We start from the raw sequence: 19,365 nt of genomic DNA, 5'->3' as shown, positions 1-19,365 counted from the left end.
TTTCTGCTCTGTTAATTGCCTGATAGAGCCTGCATTAGATTCCTATATTTGTTAAACACACTGTGCTTTAACATCTGATTGAAAATTATATCTTATTTTGTAGCGGTTGGGTGAGTCACAACCAGGCAATAGAATTGAACAGTAATATTGCAGAGGCAGGATTAATACACCAAAACTGCTTCATTAAGCTAAAGATGTTTTGGTGCTTAGAGTATAGCTTTAAAATATATTGTACACACAACAAAAAGTGTTGCAGTAAATGATGAAAAAAAAAGTATTGCAATCTATAAGGCAGTACATAACATTTCTTACTTTCTTTTTTTGCATGTAGAACAATATCAACTCTAAATGCAGAATTTTCTATTTGGGAATAGACATGGAGTTTAATAAATATCACAATTTGTTTCCTATATGTTATGAACAGGAATAAATATATATAATTTTTTTGCAAATAGTATATGTGTACTCACCGTAATCTGTATATAACCACTTTTAATCATTATTGGAAACTCAAAGCTAATAATCCCAGACTCTGGGATTGTATACACTTTCTCAGTTAAAAGGTTAGAATTGGAGATTGATGTAGTGGAAATTGGTGTGGTATATATTGATGAATTGGAGATTGATGAAGTTGAAAATGATATATTGGAGAATGATGTAGTAGACACTAACGTAGTGAAGTTTGACAAAGGCGAAGTTGATGAAGAGGACACTGATGCAGTAAACGCTGGTGTAGAAGACATTGTGTTAGAAGAGGTGAGATTGGCTTCTGAGTTCAAAGTTGTTGGGGACATTGAGTTGTCCATAATTTTCTCATACCAATAATATCTATATTGGTAAATCTGAATTGTAATATTATTTCTGTCTTCTTTTGCCAATGTTGCATCATCAATTCGAAGTATCTGCAACTGCAATACATATATTATTAGATATCAACAATATCAACAATTTTACAATAATCTATATATTTATTATGGTTATTGTGTGTGTTTTTTCAGTATATCAGTTTGAGACAATTAGAAATGGAAAATGAATAACTTAACTTGATATGAAAAAAAAAAACAAATGAAAGAAAGAAAGAGAAAGAAAGAAAGAATTACCATTATGCTTACAGTGGCGAGCTTAATATGTTTAGTCTTTTTAGAGAGTTTCTTGGGTATCAACCTTTGATCATGTTATGTTTACCCTTTGAGAAAAATTGTTTTAACATTGTTGTGTCCCCTTCTTCTGCAACAAAACAGCAGAGAAAAGAATACATCTATTCAGCCCAGTGACTGAGACATAAATGTATTACAGTTAAAAAAAACAGATCATAAGACTTTAGCTTTGGCATGCCTCTTCAGCCACTAGTGTGACAGTAGTCACCATCACCTGGAGTTTCATACGGACACTTTATGTAGGACCATGGACTACACCTGTCAAGTGCAGAAAGACAGATTGGTGCTGATCTGTCTCTCGCTGGAAAAAAAAACCTGTTAGTTATAAAATCCCCCCCCCCTGTCCCCCCCCCCCCGACTCCTTTCAAATAAAATGTAACCCCTTCCCTGCCCTTTAATCACTGTCTGTACTGATCAAAATTCAGACCACAGTATTTCACTGTGATCTGTTTTTTTATTTTAACCCCAAGGCTTAACTTTTATTTTTTTTAACCTTCAGGGGTTACATTTATTTAGTTACTTAAATATTTGTAAAATATGTATTTTTTTTTATTTAGCTAGGGTGGGTAGAAGTTAGTGGAGAAATTGGGGGATTTAAGGTTAGGTTAGTTAGGGGTTAACAGTAAAAAAAGTTAATCTTTTAATAAAAGTATAAAGGGACACTATAGTCACCAGAACAACTTTAGCTTAATGAAGCAGTTTTGGTGTATAGAACATGCCCCTGCAGCCTCACTGCTCAATCCTCTGCCATTGAGGAGTTAAATCCCTTTGTTTATGAACCCTAGTCGCACCTCCCTGCATGTGACTTGCACAGCCTTCCATAAACACTTCCTGTAAAGAGAGACATATTTAGGCTTTCTTTATTGCAAGTTCTGTTTAATTAAGATTGTCTTATCCCCTGCCATGTTAATAGCTTGCTAGAGCCTCCTGTATGTGATTAAAGTTCAATTTAGAGATTGAGATACAATCATTTAAGGTAAATTACATCTGTTTGAAAGTGAAACCAGTTTTTTTTTTTTCATGCAGGTTCTGTCAATCATAGCCAGGGGAGGTGTGGCTAGGGCTGCATAAACAGAAACAAAGTGGTTTAACTCCTAAACGACAGTGAATTGAGTAGTCAAAATTCAGGGGAATGATCTATACACTAAAACTGCTTTATTTAGCTAAAGTAATTTAGGTGACTATAGTGTTCCTTTAACCCCTTAAGGACACATGACATGTGTGACATGTCATGATTCCCTTTTATTCCAGAAGTTTGGTCCTTAAGGGGTTAAACAAAGTTTTAAAATAGTAAAAATTTGTTAAAAGCTAAACAAAAGTTTTTAAAAGTAAAAAAAAAAAAAGTGTTTAAAAAAAGGAAAAACATGCGTAATACCTGTACACTTGGTACAGGCTAGCGAAAAAAATTATCCCACATTAAAGTTCAAAATAAGCCTTTTAAAACACAGTGGAGTGTCTTATTTAGGAAATGAAATGCCTTTGTGAAGTAATTGGAAAACCCAACCTGCTAAAAAAAATACCAAAGAGGGGCATGGACCCAGCATAAAAATTCAAACTTAAATGGATGTGTCTCAAATGTTCCCCTTCAACGTTGTCAAATACCTGGTAAAGGTACATACGGGGGTATTGATATACTCAGATGACATAGCTGAGCAACATATGCACTATCATGCTGCCGTAGCATACATAAGGTTTGCAAAATGTATATTACAAACTCATTGTGTGTGTCAAAAAGGCATAAAAAATGCTTATTACCACTACACTTGGTACAAGCTAGCGGAAAAACGATTTCACGCTAAGGTTCAAACTATGCTTTTTGAAATAACCTTGGGTGTCTTCTTTAATAAATGTAATACCTTTGAGGGGTAGTTGGAATAATCAACCTACTAAAAAAACTCAAAAGTGGGGTTTGGACACAGTGTGAAAATTCAACGTATACCTGGCAAAGGTACATATGGGGGTATTGCTGTGCTGAGATGACATAGCTGAGCAATATAGGAAGTATTATAGACCCATAGCACACATAAGGATTGCAAAATATACAGTACAAACTAACTGTGTGTGTCAAAAGGCAGAAAAAAAAAATGCTTATTACCACTACACTTAATACAAGCTAGCAGAAAAATTATCCCACCCTAAGGTTCAAAATATGCCTTTTGATATGCCCTTGGGTGTCTTCTTTAAGAAATAGTATGCCTTTTTGGGGTAGTTAGAATAATCAGCCTGCTAAAATATTTCATAGATAGAATACGGACCCATCAATACAATCTATGAAAATTCACACTTCAAAAAATCTGAAATTGACAGTTCTTTTTTCTCTGAAACTGCTATGTTTATGTTAAAACCTGGGGGACCTGGCACCCAGACCACTTCATTGAGCTGAAGTGGTCTGGGTGACTATAGTGGTCCTTTAAGGTATAATCTATGCCTAATAAGATACCCTTGAGTGTCTGCTTTCTCAAAAGAAAGGCCTTTGTGGGGGTTATATGAACAGCAAACTGCTATAATGCCATAATATCAGACATAGGACCATCTATGACAATTCCAAATATAGAAACTGAAATAGCATGGTCTCCTATATGGCATTGTAGCTTTACAGAATAGTGCCAAAGGCATACAATGGGGTCATTGTTGTACTCTGCAGACGTAGCTAAACACAATATGGGTTTCTGTACAGGAATGGCACAAACAAGCTTTACAAAATACATATTACAAAAACCTTGTTATATGTGTACATACCAAACTAGAGAAAAAACACTATTTGACTCTAAATACAATATTTAGCAGAGATTGGTGGTGAAATGACTACGTAAAAAGTGTCAAAATAACCTTAGGTAAATAGCCTGTGATGTATACGTTATATAAATATATACTTTTGTGTGGCAATTTTGTTTTCTGTGATGGGTATTAAACTTCCAAGACAAGCATAGCAACGTCTAAAATAGTTTCACATTGACATTTTATTTTAGACCTTGTAGTTTGTGACCTGTACCTTTCAAAATAAACTGAAATCCTACACATATTATGTACTCTGTAAATCAAGACACATAAATTAATTGATTTTGAATTACTTTTTCTAAGCTGGACATATTATGCACTTGTTATTATTGCCAAGCCTTGGGAAAAAATGATTTATTTATTTTTTTCATTATTAGCTTTTTTTTTTTTTTTTTTTAAATGAAGATTTATACATGTATAATGTCACATCAAATTAAAGCCCTTTTTGTTGTCTAAAAAAAAACGGTATATAAAATGTGTTGGTACAATAAATGAGAGAGATGCAAATTGCAGTTGAACACAAACAACAAAAAATGAAAAAGTTGCTTGTGTCCTGGGTAAGGCAAGCTTCTCAAGCTGTGTCCTTAAGGGATTAAAGTGAAAAATAAAGCCTTGTAGGTTAGTTCATTTTAGAACTGTATGTCCTGTGTGGATTTTTAGAGATCCAAGCCACAAAATGCCATACCTGCTGGCTGGCTGCACTATTTCTCTAGCCCCATGTCACATCCTGCTCCTGTTGCGGATCATTTCTGACTTGGCTTCTCATATCTAGTACTCTTTTTACACTTCTTGTTTAGTTTTTCTTGGTTTTTCTGGTTTTCTATTCTATGTCCGGTTTTCTTTATGCTGGGTTTTCTAGATTCATTCCTTATCCGTTCCTGAAATTCCCAGTCTTCTGTATTCCTTTAAATGTTTTTATTTTGTTGTTGTCACACCCGTTCCTTTGCCATTTATCCTTTTTGTTTCAGTGTTGCCTGCTAGCAGTGGTCTCATTCCTCTGCTCCTTTCCTTGCAGGTAAGTACTGTTTTTTTTATTTCATCTTGGCCATTTATGTATGTGTAACGGGGTTTTGGGGATGCCCCCTAGTGTCTTTGGGGTCCTTAAACCTTGTTAATTCACTGTGTCTGACAGGCGGATCCTGAGCCTCCGCTATCTGGGAGCTGGGGTACATGTCTGCGGCAGCGCCTCCACCCAGTGGAGCATCCGGGGTAGGGATGTGGGGTCCCACTGGGAACATACTTGGTGCAATAAGACTGACACAGCCTAACTGGAACTAACTTTATATGGTAAATAGCAATTGAACCGACACACATAGGAAAATACAATGGCGTAACAGATAACAATGCACATGTGGATTTTCCCCACTCACCCACCAGCACACCTGCGTCCCACCCCCTTATCTTCGCCCTAGAGGCCGTTGGTGCATAGGAGAGTTGGGGCCCATAATAAGTCCTGCTCCACAGAGTCACTGATACAGCCTCAGATGTGTAATGTCTGTACGGGACCTCAGAGTCTTTACTGTGAGTGAGAAGACAGGTGCCCTGTGGTGATACAGGGAGAGGTTTGGCTTACCCTCACAACACAATTAACCAGGAGTCAGTAGCAGTCTCCTCTCACTGGATTCACCAAACGTCTGGGCTCAATGCTTGTCTTTGCCAGCAGGTCCCTCTCTCATCTGGTGTGATCTTGGGTGAAACAAGTTATCTCCGCCAGATTCCATCTCTTTTTACAGTCTCTCACATGTCCTCCATTTCAGCTCAGCATGTCATCCTTCTAGAATCCTTTTAGGCCCTCCTTCCCCAGAGCTGTGCAGGAAATCCTCCCAGGAACTGATTTCAGCAAGTCATGTGATCAATGCTCAATGTTTTATTAACAACATACTGGGGCCATGTGCCATCTACTGGGCATTTCAGATAATGCAGCCTGTGTAACTTCACAGGGTTACATGCTCCCCCTTGAAAATACTTGCCTTCCACTGGCAAGTCCTAGCCAGGGAGCTTAACAAAAATTCAACAGAGAAAGGTTTAGTATACCTACAGTACAGTTAGCACAGTAACATCCTAGCTAGCTAGTTATTTAGGGTAAAGAGTCACTAACATTTACCACTTCAGCTAGTGCATGTAGGAAAATCGCCATTTTAGATGCGGTTTGTGTCAGCGGGGCATAACTGGGCTCTCCTATATTATCATAAACTAGGGTCCTAGGGGGTTGCCACACTCTGGTGCTGTGTCTCAGTTCTCGCTGGGGGAGAGGATCTTGGGACATCAACTGTGGAACTTCGACTCCTGCCCTCGAAGTAGAGTCTCTAAGAGAAGTTCCAGGCACAAAACATGGACTTTCTGGATTCAACCTTGGAGAACTTAGTGACCCAGGAGAGGTTCCGGGACTTTGTGAAACCACAGGAGTTAAAGGAGGCAATTGCTGTGTTTCCTCAGCGGGTGATGACCACCACTGATCCTCTGCACTGGGAGTCCCCGGGGTCTCCTCTGCCCCATTTCTAGGACTCTCTGTTGGGTTTTCCTCCAGTTCTTCACTACTCTCTTCCTCTTCATCAGCATACACAACTGGAAGCAGATGGTTTCTATGCCAAGCCTTTATTCGGCCCTCCGGGCCCCTAATGTTGTACACTGGTAGTCCTTCCAGTTTGGACACAACCTCAAACAGGGTATCCTTCCATCTGTCAGCCAGTTTGTGTTTTCCAGGCACACCTAGATTCCGGAGAAGAACTTTATCCCCTGCTTGAATCTCCCGATATCTCACCTTAGCATCATATCTTCTTTTGTTCCGTTCTTCAATTTTTGCTGCAGCTTGGGTGGCCAACTCATAGGCCAGATGAAGGTTTTGTTTGAGGTTCCTCACATATTGAAAGTGTGAAGTTGAATCTGTTCCATCAGGAGACACTCCCAAACGGACATCTATCGGCAATCGAGCTTCTCTTCCGAACATTAGGAAATAGGGTGAGAACCCTGTAGATTCATGCCTTGTACAGTTGTATGCGTGGACCATGGCTTCCACATGTTTACTCCAAGACCGCTTCTCGACTTGCTTGAGAGTCCCTAGCATATCTAGGAGGGTCCTATTGAACCGTTCTGGCTGTGCATCACCCTCCGGATGATAAGGTGTGGTTCTGGACTTCTGCACCTGCAACATGCCCAACAGCTCCTTGATCAACTTACTCTCAAAGTCTCTACCTTGATCAGAGTGTATCCGATTGGGTAATCCATAGTGAATAAAATACTTCTGCCAAAGGACTTTGGCTACAGTCACAGCCTTTTGAGCTTTAGTGGGAAAGGCTTGAGCATATCTGGTGAAATGGTCCGTTACCACCAGCATATTTCCAATTCCCGCTGTATCGTTCTCAATGCAGAGATAGTCCATGCACACAAGATCCATGGGTCCCACACTTTTCAGATGACGCATAGGGGCAGCTCTCACAGGCAGGGTCTTCCTCTGGATACACCTCCTGCATGTCTTTACATGTTGCTCGACATGTTCCCTCATGCGAGGCCAATAGAACCGATCTTGTACTAGGCCATAGGTCTTGTCCACCCCGAGATGCCCATGTTGATCGTGGAGAGCTCTCAGGACCATGCCACGGTATCTGTGCGGTAGTACCAATTGTTTTCTATCGGGGTGATTATGATACTTCACGACCCTATAGAGTACTCCATCTTCGAGATGTAGTCGGCTCCATTCTCTTCGGTATAATTCTCTTTGACTCACAGGTAGAGAAGTCAGCAATTTAGGATTCTCAGTCTTTATTGCTCTGATAACTATCCCAATATACCAGTCCTGCGCTTGAGCCTTCCTCTTGTCTTCTGTGGTTATACTGGGCCACTGTTGAAGCATGACTGGAGCATGGAACACCTCAGGCACAGCTTCTGGAGAGTGGCTAATGGAGTCTATCCCCCTTAGCTCGGCAAATTCTTCTTGACTCTCGGCCACCACATACATCTGACAAAAGGCTCCTACCCCCGGCCCAGGGATCTCTTCCCACTCCTCTTCTTCTTGGTGAGGAGGGAGTCTAGGTCTGCGGGACAGGGCATCTGCGCTGATATTCTTGGGCCCAGGCTTGTACTTCAGGCGGAAACTGTAGCTTGACAAGGCAGCCAACCACCTATGTCCTGTGGCATCCAGCTTAGCTGTAGTCTGGATGTAGGTAAGTGGATTGTTGTCAGTCCTTACTTCGAATGTTGCTCCATACAAATAGTCATGCAGCTTATCCACGATGGCCCACTTGAGTGCCAGAAATTCCAATTTATGGACTGGATAGTTTTTTTCAGCACCTGTAAGACTTCTACTTATGTAAGCCACCGGCCTCAATCCTTCTGGATAACTTTGGTGCAGTACACCCCCTAGGCCTTCCATGCTGGCATCCACATGGAGGATATATGGTTTCTCAGGGTCTGCATAGGCTAAGACAGGAGCTTCTGTAAGTCTCTTCTTCAGTGTCAGAAAGGCATCTTCACATCCTGAAGTCCATTTCTCTCCAAAGGGGTCTTTAGGATATGGTGCCTTAACACCCTTTACGTCAGAGGTAATCTTCAGCAGGTCATGTAACTCTCGAGCAATCTTTGAGTAGTCTTTCACGAACCTTCGGTAGTAACCACAGAATCCGAGAAAGGACCGCAACTCACTGATGTTATTTGGTCTTGGCCAATTCAACACTGCTTCAATTTTAGCAGGATCTGTGGCTACTCCTTCAGCGGAGACTATGTGCCCCACATAAGTGACAGAGTTCTGGGCAAATCTGCATTTGTCCACTGATAGCTTCAGGCCTTCAGCTTGCAGTCGATCCAACACCTTTAGCAATCTTTGTTCATGCTCCTCTGGTGTCTTCCCAAAAACAATTAGGTCATCTAGATACACTTAACACTCTTTGGGATTCATATCCCCCACAGTTTTCTCCATCAGCCTCTGAAAAGTAGCAGGAGCTCCTGTGATTCCCTGTGGCATTCTGGTAAATTGGAAGAACCCCAAGGGGCAGATGAAAGCTGTCTTTTCCTGATCCTCCTTCTTCATAGGTACCTGATAATATCCAGACCTCAAGTCAAGCACACTGAACCACTGGCTGCCAGATAGGGCGTTCAGAAGATCCTCTATCCGGGGCAAAGTGTACTGATCTGGCACAGTTCTCTTGTTCAGAGTACGGTAGTCCACACATAGCCGAACTGAACCATTCTTTTTCCTCTCTACCACAATAGGTGAGGCATAGGGGCTCCGGGACTCTGTGATGATGCCTGCTCCTTCCATCTTTTGGAGTATGTCCCGGACATCTTCCACATCTCGAGGGGGTATTCTTCTTGACCTTTCTCTGAAGGGAGTAGGATCAGCAAGTCTTATAGCATGGGTGGCACTCTTAGAACACCCCACGTCCATCTCTGCTCTGGAGAACACTCCCTCTCGGGTGGCCAGTTTTGAACGAAGGCTGTCTTTCCACTGCTGTGGTAGGGGAGAATCTTCTAGATCAAAATCTAAAGGTGCTTTCACATAATCCTTCTGTTCTGCACTCACAGACATGATGGACGAAACTTGATCTAAAAGGTGTATTACACCAATCGTTTGATGACGATCAATCCGGATTTCCGTGGGGGTTAAATTCTGTACCATCACAGGAAAGCTCCGACACCACCTTTTTCGCTAATCTTTTATCTCAGGTATGAGAGTCCACCCCTTCTTCTGATCCTCTTCAGGCAGAGACTCAATAAGGTATTGTCCAGTTCCCCCCAACATTTCATGGTGCATTGAGGCTATGGCTCGTAAGGTTTTAGTCTCACCAGGCTTCACAAATGCAGGTTCTGTTCCTGAATAGTGGCACAACCCTGGTTTTGTTTCAAGGGCTAGTCGTCGACACTCTTTTCCTAGGACAGGGCTGACCTCCATCAGTCGGTCTAGGGAGACATCTCCCACTTCTGTCAGATAGGCCCTGAATACATCCTGTACCATCTTTGCATTTGTACCCAATATTATTGGGGCACACACTTTCTTGGCTGCAGGGCATATCAAAGCTTCCAGCTCCATAGGACATATCATCCCGGTATTTAACTGGGGAATAGTTATGGTCACTTTTATGCATCCCTCCACAGGTTGAGCTTGCGACCCAACGCCCCATAGCTGAAACTCTCCTGCAGGTTCCATAGGAATGTGTTTCAAATTACGTTCATAGAAGTCTCTGTAGATAATGGTGACTTGAGAACCTGTATCTAGCAATGCTGAAGCATGAATTCCTTCCACTTGTACGTGTATCAAAGATTTAGGCCCAATCTTGGCCCCTACAGATAGACTATGTGTAGGCCGGGTCTTCCTTCGCTTGTAAGACCTGGTCATTTGAGTCTCCTCGAGCTCGGTTGCCAGCACCTCCACATCCACCTCTATGGAATTCGCAGGGCACTCCCGCTGAAAATGCCCTGACTTTCCACATTTAAAGCAGTCCCCTCGACGGGGTGAATCCTCAGGAAACAGCTTTTTCTGAGTTGCCCCCCGCTTCCAGGGGGAAAAGCTGCTCTCTCTGGTGGTGATTTGCATAAGAGCTCCAATTCAGCCACCTTCTTCCTAAGAGTTGACAGTTCTGTATCCTCTTTCTCCTTCTGTAGGGGTGGACACGTCTGGTCTTCCATTCTCCTAGCTGTATTTATTAATGTGGAATAAGGCAGAACTTTATCATCCAATTTGGCTCTCAGCAGAATCATAACTGGATTATTGGTCAAACCACCTCTCTGAATTTGCTTAGATAGCCGAGCATCCAACTCAGGGGCAGTGACTGCTCCTTTATGGAATAACTTTCCAAGCGATAGTTGTAACCGGTTGATATAGTCAGTGGCTTTTTCATGCTCCTTCTGCTTAGTGGCTAGGAACTTAACCAACAGATCATCCAAATCTTCTGATTTCCCATAAGCATCCTGTAAAACTTGTAGATAGTCGTGCACAGTAGCTTGCCCATTTACTCCCTTGTACAGTCTTATCATGTCTGTAGCGGGAAAACGAAGACTCTCCACCAACCGCTGTTTCTTTATGGTATCCGTACAAGACCATTCCTCCAACAACTGCATAGCATTATCCATCCAGACCTCAAAAGGTTCTTCTCCTGCAGGAACAGGCTGATTCCCAGAAAACACCTTTAGTTTGCGGTAACTATGGGTGTGGTTTGCCGTCACTATGGCTTCTGAGAGTTTCTGTAGTATGTCCGATACATCACTACCTTCTGTAGGCAGGGTGTGTACTTCAGGGTTGTCTGGTTTCAGTAATGCTGTAGGTGGATGAGATTCTACTTTAGGAGTAATCATCCCCTGCCCTCTAGGAGGATGGGCAGCTTGTTTAGGAATGGCTCCGGCCTTTCCGGAGATGGGGGTCAGGAGCTTAGAATAATTTTCTGTGACATAATCTTTCCATTCTAATTTAAAGGGTTGTTGCAGTGAGGCCCTTTCTTTCTTATCAAGGAGAGCGTACACTAAGGAGCATCCTTCATCCGGGGCTCCATATAATTGAATGTTGGTAGGCATCTCGTAGTCTCCCAAGTCCGTATGACAATATATTAACATGTAAGTTTGGCCTTCAAAATCCTGCAGGATATCCCTGACGGTCGCCATTTCTATTCCCAGTCGAATTTCTATACACAAGATGACGTGATTCATCTCACAGCAGGATGGGACTTTGCATAACATCACAGCTTGCTGTAATGGTACATTTCTTTTCTGGGCCCACTCTTTTGCAAAGGAGGGAGTGGCCTGAGGACTTAGCCTATTCTCACTGGTTGTACCCCAATTCATCTCAGCAGCGCCTCCATATGTAACGGGGTTTTGGGGATGCCCCCTAGTGTCTTTGGGGTCCTTAAACCTAGTTAATTCACTGTGCCTGACAGGCGGATCCTGAGCCTCCGCTATCTGGGAGCTGGGGTACATGTCTGCGGCAGCGCCTCCACCCAGTGGAGCATCCGGGGTAGGGATGTGGGGTCCCACTGGGAACATACTTGGTGCAATAAGACTGACACAGCCTAACTGGAACTAACTTTATATGGTAAATAGCAATTGAACCGACACACATAGGAAAATACAATGGCGTAACAGATAACAATGCAAATGTGGATTTTCCCCACTCACCCACCAGCACACCTGCGTCCCACCCCCTTATCTTCGCCCTAGCGGCCGTTGGTGCACATAGGAGAGTTGGGGCCCATAATAAGTCCTGCTCCACAGAGTCACTGATACAGCCTCAGCTGTGTAATGTCTGTACGGGACCTCAGAGTCTTTACTGTGAGTGAGAAGACAGGTGCCCTGTGGTGATACAGGGAGAGGTTTGGCTTACCCTCACAACACAATTAACCAGGAGTCAGTAGCAGTCTCCTCTCACTGGATTCACCAAACGTCTGGGCTCAATGCTTGTCTTTGCCAGCAGGTCCCTCTCTCATCTGGTGTGATCTTGGGTGAAACAAGTTCTCTCCGCCAGATTCCATCTCTTTTTACAGTCTCTCACATGTCCTCCATTTCAGCTCAGCATGTCATCCTTCTAGAATCCTTTTAGGCCCTCCTTCCCCAGAGCTGTGCAGGAAATCCTCCCAGGAACTGATTTCAGCAAGTCATGTGATCAATGCTCAATGTTTTATTAACAACATACTGGGGCCATGTGCCATCTACTGGGCATTTCAGATAATGCAGCCTGTGTAACTTCACAGGGTTACATATGTCTAAATCTCCAATGTTTATAACATATATAGTACTTGGTTATACTTGTATTCCCAGTTCATGTACAGTCCTGTCCTGTCCACATCCTGTTCTTGTTTCCCTCATGTCTTGTGTACATGTTCTGGGTTCTGCTTTCTGTCCTGTTCTGGTTCAGGGTTCTTCTAGTCTTGTCTTGTTATCTTGTTTAGTGCCTGTTCTAGTCTTACCGTGTTTCTAGTACTGAATACATATCTGCATAACATCAAGCTCCTGTGCTCCGTACCAGACCCTGATAGTTAATTTCCACGCTGTGACTCCTACCATCATCAGGTATACAGGGGTCTCGGTCTTTGGACCGCCACCCGTGACAACCTGGGACAAATCAAAGAGAGCTAGGCCTGAGAGCCACAAGTGTCTTTATAAAGACACTTGTGGCTGAGGTTCATTCCTGCCTGGAAGGTAAGCTGCAGAGCAATAGGCAGAGGGGCCGATACCCATCTAGAAGAAGGGCTGCAGAGTTATAGGCAGAGGGGACGATACCCACATGGAAGAAGGGCTGCAAAGGTTTAGGCAAAGGGGACGATACCAACCTGGTTGGGTGTAAAAACTCCTGAGAGACCCCAGTCAAGCCTTGGCGATTGGGTTTGAAGCACTCAAACCTGCCTCCCCAATGGCTAGGAAGTGGATTGGGTGGAGGTATAGAGTACAGGGGCTCCCCCACAACTAGCATGGGAGATTTGACAAATGAAATAGGGGCTACAATCTCACACTAATCGTCTGTGGATTAAATAGCAGGAGGTGCAGTGGAACATCTGTTGGTACAGTATTCCAGAGGGGGACTGCTAGCAAGAATTGTGCAGAGCCTATGTTAGCCCAGGCCTATGATGGGCTGGTGACCAGCAATCACAGGGTCTTCTAAGCCTGGACTGGTGCATTAGGATATTTCACAGTGCACTGCAGCATTTAGGGTTGATAAAAATGCTAGATTATGAGATGGTTACAAAAAATTGCATTAGAGCCATGTGCTATGGAGTCATGTGAAACAGTCTTGTCTCTTAAGCACACTGAGATCTCTGTCAAAGATCACTCGTGCTGTACAGGTATCAGACTTCACAACTCCAAAAACCTTAACACAACAAATCTATATGTTGCATGCTCCTTGTGAGTAGGACTATCCACATTGTGATTTGTGAGTTTCATGCTAACCAAAGGATGATGTGCGCAAATATGATTGTCAGATGTGTTCTAACCACTCATATTGCGCCTAACTCTTTAAATACAACATTTAAAAAAAAAACAATCATTATCCAATTTGTTAGACACGTCACCTTTCGAACCTTTCACTAATATGGTAATTAAACCGCCATATACCAAGCTTTTACAGATTCCTACGACCAAGAGATTTCACCACCATTAATCTAACTTCCCCAGATTACCTTAAAACTTTTAATATATCCACAAATCTATAGCTCACTACATCCCCTCACTCCCCCTCTCTAACCAGCCAAATGGGACGCCCGGTCGACATACCCTTCTACCCTACCAATCACATAACGGTGTCCAGTTAAGGTATTGGATAATTATTTGAGCACCATTCACAAACAACCACACCAACCACTACTAGAATTGCATGGTTCCACACTCACTACTGCTAAATTTATGCTCCATGATTTGTATGCTATTGACAAGGCTTTACCTTAATTCAACTTATTACTCAGGCCCCTTTTTTCACATAGGGGCAGCATCATCTGCTCCCTCCAATCACATTCCAGCACGTATCATCAAGGCCATTGGATACTGGGAATCAAACACATACCGTATATACTCGAGTATAAGCCGAGTTTTTCAGCCCATTTTTTGGGCTGAAAAACCCCAACTCGGCTTATACTCGAGTCAAGGTCTGTATTATGGCAATTTACATTGCCATAATACAGACTGGGGGAGAGGGGGGCTGGCAGAGCTGTAACTTACCTGTTCTGCAGCTCCTGTCAGCTCTCTCCTCCTCCGCGCCGTCCGTTCAGCACCTCGGTCAGCTCCCAGTGTAAATCTCGCGAGAGCCGCGGCTCTCGCGAGACTTACAGTGTGAGCTGATAGAAGGAGCTGCACGGACGGCGCAGAGGAGGAGAGAGCTGACAGGAGCTGCAGAACAGGTAAGTTACAGCTCTGCCAGCCCCCCTCTCCCCCCCACTGAACTGCCACTGGACCACCAGGGAAGGAGAGCCTCCCTCCCTGCCATGTATCAAGCAGGGAGGGGGGACGAAAAATAAATAAAAATATAAATAAAATAAGAAATAATAATAAAAAATAATAATAATAATAATAAAAAAGGGGGTATAAGGACCACTGTGGGATGGGGGGGGTATAAGGACCACTATGGGAGGGAGGGGGTGGGATAAGGACCACTATGGGAGGGAGGGGGGGGTATAAGGACCGCTATGGGAGGGAGGGGGGGGATAAGGACCACTATGGGAGGGAGGGGGGGATAAGGACCACTATGGGAGGGAGGGGGGGGATAAGGACCACTATGGAAGGGAGTGGGGATAAGGACCACTATCAGAGGGAGGGGGTGGGATAAGGACCACTATGGGAGGGAGGGGGGGAGAAAAGGAACACTATGGGAGGGAGGGGGGATAAGGACCACTATGGGAGGGAGGGAGGGGGGGGATAAGGACCACTATGGGAGGGAGGGGGATAAGGACCACTATGGGAGGGAGGGGGGGATAAGGACCACTATGGGAGGGGGGGGGATAAGGACCACTAGGGGAGGGGAGGGGGAAGTAAGGACCACTAGGGGAGGGGAGGGTAAGGACCACTAGGGGAGGGGTGAGTCAGGACCACTGAGGGAGGGGGGTGAAGGAACACGGGGGTGGGGAGGTAAGGACCACTGAGGGAGGAGGAGGGGAGGTCAGGACATATGGGGGGGGGGGCAAATATCCTTGCACCGGCCCTGCACACACTGCATTCATACACTGCATTCATACACACACTGCATTCATACACACACTGCACTCATACACACACACACTGCACTCATACACACATACTGCACTCACACACACTGCATTCATACACACACACACTGCACTCATACACACGCTGCACTCATACACACGCTGCACTCATACACACGCTGCACTCATACACACACACGCTGCACTCATACGCACACACTGCATTCATTATACACACACTGTAAATAAATATTCAATTAATATATTTTTTTTAGGATCTAATTTTATTTAGAAATTTACCAGTAGCTGCTGCATTTCCCACCCTAGTCTTATACTCGAGTCAATACGTTTTCCCAGTTTTTTGGGGAAAAATTAGGGGCCTCGACTTATATTCGGGTCGGCTTATACTCGAGTATATACGGTACATTATATATACCAGAACCGGTTGAAGGGATACGTCAGGCATTTCGGGACTTATCCAAGTAGATTTGATGTATTGCAGAATGAACACATTTTGTATGATACACTTATTTTTGCACTGTTTATTGTTTTGTATTGTGTGGTATCTATTTTTTTATTAATGCTTAATAGCCCTTCCTATAGAAATAATATGTTCAATAGGTAGCCCACGTTGTTCATATCTATATATTCGGTCATTATATCATGACCCCTCCATGATCTGTATACTTAATATTAATCATTTTTTGCTATTCTTTCTATCATTAGACAGGGTCTCCCCTGTATGTATAAAACATTACATTCACTTCAGCACATCTGTTCTAAATGTTCACAGCACGGTTTTGTAAGTTACTCTTCACACATCTATTCCTCTCACCTCATTAGGCAGATTTAATGTTATCTATATGGACTATATATTAATTTATCTATGGTCCTCCGTGGAGTCTTTTACATCTTTACTCTTTTGTTTATCATTTCACTATGCACGTTGGCTATACATGTTTATAGCGTTCTATCTCCATGGAGACCGTCACGCAACGTCACCACGCGCTTGGGTAGTCACGTGTCCTGCATGAGCACTTCCGGGTTCGGGTACATGGAGGATCACAACAAGGATTGAGAAGTCACAACTTTTTTCTTATATATTGCTATCACCCACACAACACTTTGATCTTGAGAAAGACCCTGTGATGGTCGAAATGTCGGGACTGTTTGTTTCTCATGTAAAGAAGACACTTAAGTAAAATTCTCCTATTTCAAAATCCCTTAGAGTGTACCTTAATTCCTTCTGTTTATACTATGTGGTTTGCACCAGGGTATCATTACTATATTTGTATGTAAAGGTAAGTGCCAAGCTACCTGTGTTTATACATTGTATATACACACATACATATATACATACATACATATATTCACACACATTAAATTTTTTTTTTAAATTCAATCAAATTATTTATTTTTATATATATATATATATATATATATATATATATATAGTTTGACTGAGGCAATCACAGTAAGGAAAAAAGGATTTGATCCCCTGCTGATTTTGAACATTTGCCCACCGACAAAGAAATGGTGAGTCTATAATGGTAGGTGTATTTTTACAGAACAACAAACAAAAAAACGCATGTCGAAAAAGTTATAAATCGATTTGTATGTCAATGAGTGAAATAGGTATTTGACACCTTCGAATTAGTATTTGGTGGCAAAACCCTTGTTGGCAATCACAGAGGTCAGACGTTTCTTGTAGTTGGCCACCAGGTTTGCACACATCTCAGGAGGGATTTTGTCCCACTCCTCTTTGCAGATCCTCTACAAGTCATTAAGGTTTTGAGGCTGACATTTGGCAACTCAAACCTCCAGCTTCCTCCACAGATTTTCTATGGGATTAACGTCTGGAGACTGGCTAGGCCACTCCTGGACCTTAATGTTCTAATTCTTGAGCCATTCCTTTGTTGCCTTAGCTGTGTGTTTTGGGTCATTGTCATGCTGGAATGCCCATCCACAATCCATTTTCAATACCCTGGCCGAGGTAAGGCGGTTCTCACATAAGATTTGATGGTACATGGCCCCGTCCATCGTGCCTTTGATGCGGTTCAGTTGTCCTGTCCCCTTAGCAGAAAAACACCCCCAAAGCATGATGTTTCCACCTCCATGTTTGACGTTGGGGATGGTGTTCTTGGGCTCATAGGCAGCATTCCTCCTCCTCCAAACACGGCGGGTTGAGTTGATGCCAAAGAGCTTGATATTGGTCTCATCTGACCACAACACTTTCATCCAGTTCGCCTCTGAATCATTCAGATGTTCATTGGCAAAATTCAGATGGGCCTGTACATGTGCTTTCTTGAGCATGGGTACCTTGCAGGCGCTGCAGGATTTCAGTCCTTCACGGCGAAGTGTGTAACCAATTGGTTGCTATTGGTGACTATGGTCCCAGCTGCCTTGAGATCATTAACAAGATCCTCTCATGTAGTTCTGATCTGATTCCTCACCGTTCTCATGATTATTGAAACTCCACAAGGTGAGATCTTGCACCAGACCGAGGGAGACTGACAGTTATTTTGTGTTTCTTCCATTTGTGAATAATCACACCAACTGTTGTCACCTTCTCACTAAGTTGCTTGGCGATGGTCTTGTAGCCCATTCCAGCCTTGTGTAGATCTACAATCTTGTCCCTGACATCCTTGGACAGCTCTTTGGTCTTGGCCATGGTGGAGAGTTTGGAATCTGATTGATTGTTTCTGTGGACAGATGTCTTTTATACAGGTAACAAGCTGATATTAGGAGCACTCCCTTTGAAAGAGTGCTCCCAATCTCGGCTTGTTACCTGTATAAAAGACACATGGGAGCCAGAAATCTTGCTGTTTGATAAGGGATCAAATACTTATTTCACTCATTGCCATGCAAATCAATGTATAACTTTTTTGACATGCGTTTTTCTGAAATTTTTTTGTTATTCTGTTATTCTGTCTTTCACTGTTAAAATACACCTACCATTAAAATTATAGACTGATCATTTCTTTGCTAGTGGACAAACGTGCAAACGTTCATCAGCAGGGGATCAAATACTTTTTTCCCTCACTGTGTGTGTGTATATATGTATATATATATATATACATATATGTATATATGTAATATACATAAATAATATTACATAAATATGCATATAGACTTTAAATATAAAATGTATTCGATGTGCTTGAACTCTAGGGAAATTTTAAACGAATGCCCGGTGCAGACCAGGCAAAGAATCAATAAATCCACTAAATGACCGCACGCCAATGACTTAATACAACAAAAATAAATTTAGCTTTTAATTCATATTATAAAAATGACAAATCAACGTTTCAGCTCTCATAAGGAGCTTTCATCAGGATGGTAAAAATAATCCTGAATAATACAAGGATCAATATATAGTATACACAATTAAAAGATCATACTTTTACCCTCAACATGTGTGTGGAGATAAGGGATCAGCTCGGGAGCACATGTGGAAATGGAGTTCAGGCTGCTACTACCGAAACGATTGTGGGTGTTACATGTACATTCCACAGCATTTACAGGGCCCAAATATGAAAGAATAAACTGTGTACATATACATACATATGTAATACAAAATAGTACCTGGTACTTTATCAGCAAAAAATAAAGTAAGAAATCTGCCTGGGTGCAATCCCGCTTTAAATATATACAAAAACAAAGTTAGGGAGCACTCACAGGTCTTCAAAACATTCAAATATTGCTTTATTGTGTCTTCAATCAACTGTGCTACAAATCAATGTTTTGACTCATTCAGGTCTTTATCAAGATCACAGTGTAAATGCAAATGTGTAAATTTTTAAGAAAATACATAAACGACC

At 42.6% G+C, this 19,365-nt stretch overlaps 1 protein-coding gene across 1 annotated transcript in view; it reads right to left on the bottom strand.

Moving 5' to 3' along the window:
* LOC134586245 (CD109 antigen-like) overlaps positions 1 to 19,365 on the bottom strand; it is a 368,983-nt gene that overhangs the window by 155,620 nt on the left and 193,998 nt on the right. Inside the window, exon 11 of the mRNA XM_063441738.1 lies at positions 471 to 908. Coding sequence (XP_063297808.1) covers positions 471 to 908 — 438 coding nt within the window. The remainder of the gene's footprint in view (positions 1 to 470; positions 909 to 19,365) is intronic.

The sequence above is a fragment of the Pelobates fuscus genome, chromosome 2 (genome assembly GCF_036172605.1).
Source record: "Pelobates fuscus isolate aPelFus1 chromosome 2, aPelFus1.pri, whole genome shotgun sequence".
NCBI classification, from domain to species: Eukaryota; Metazoa; Chordata; class Amphibia; order Anura; family Pelobatidae; genus Pelobates; species Pelobates fuscus.
The sequence above is the reverse complement of the archived record's forward strand: the minus strand, read 5'-3'. Positions and strand labels throughout refer to the sequence as shown.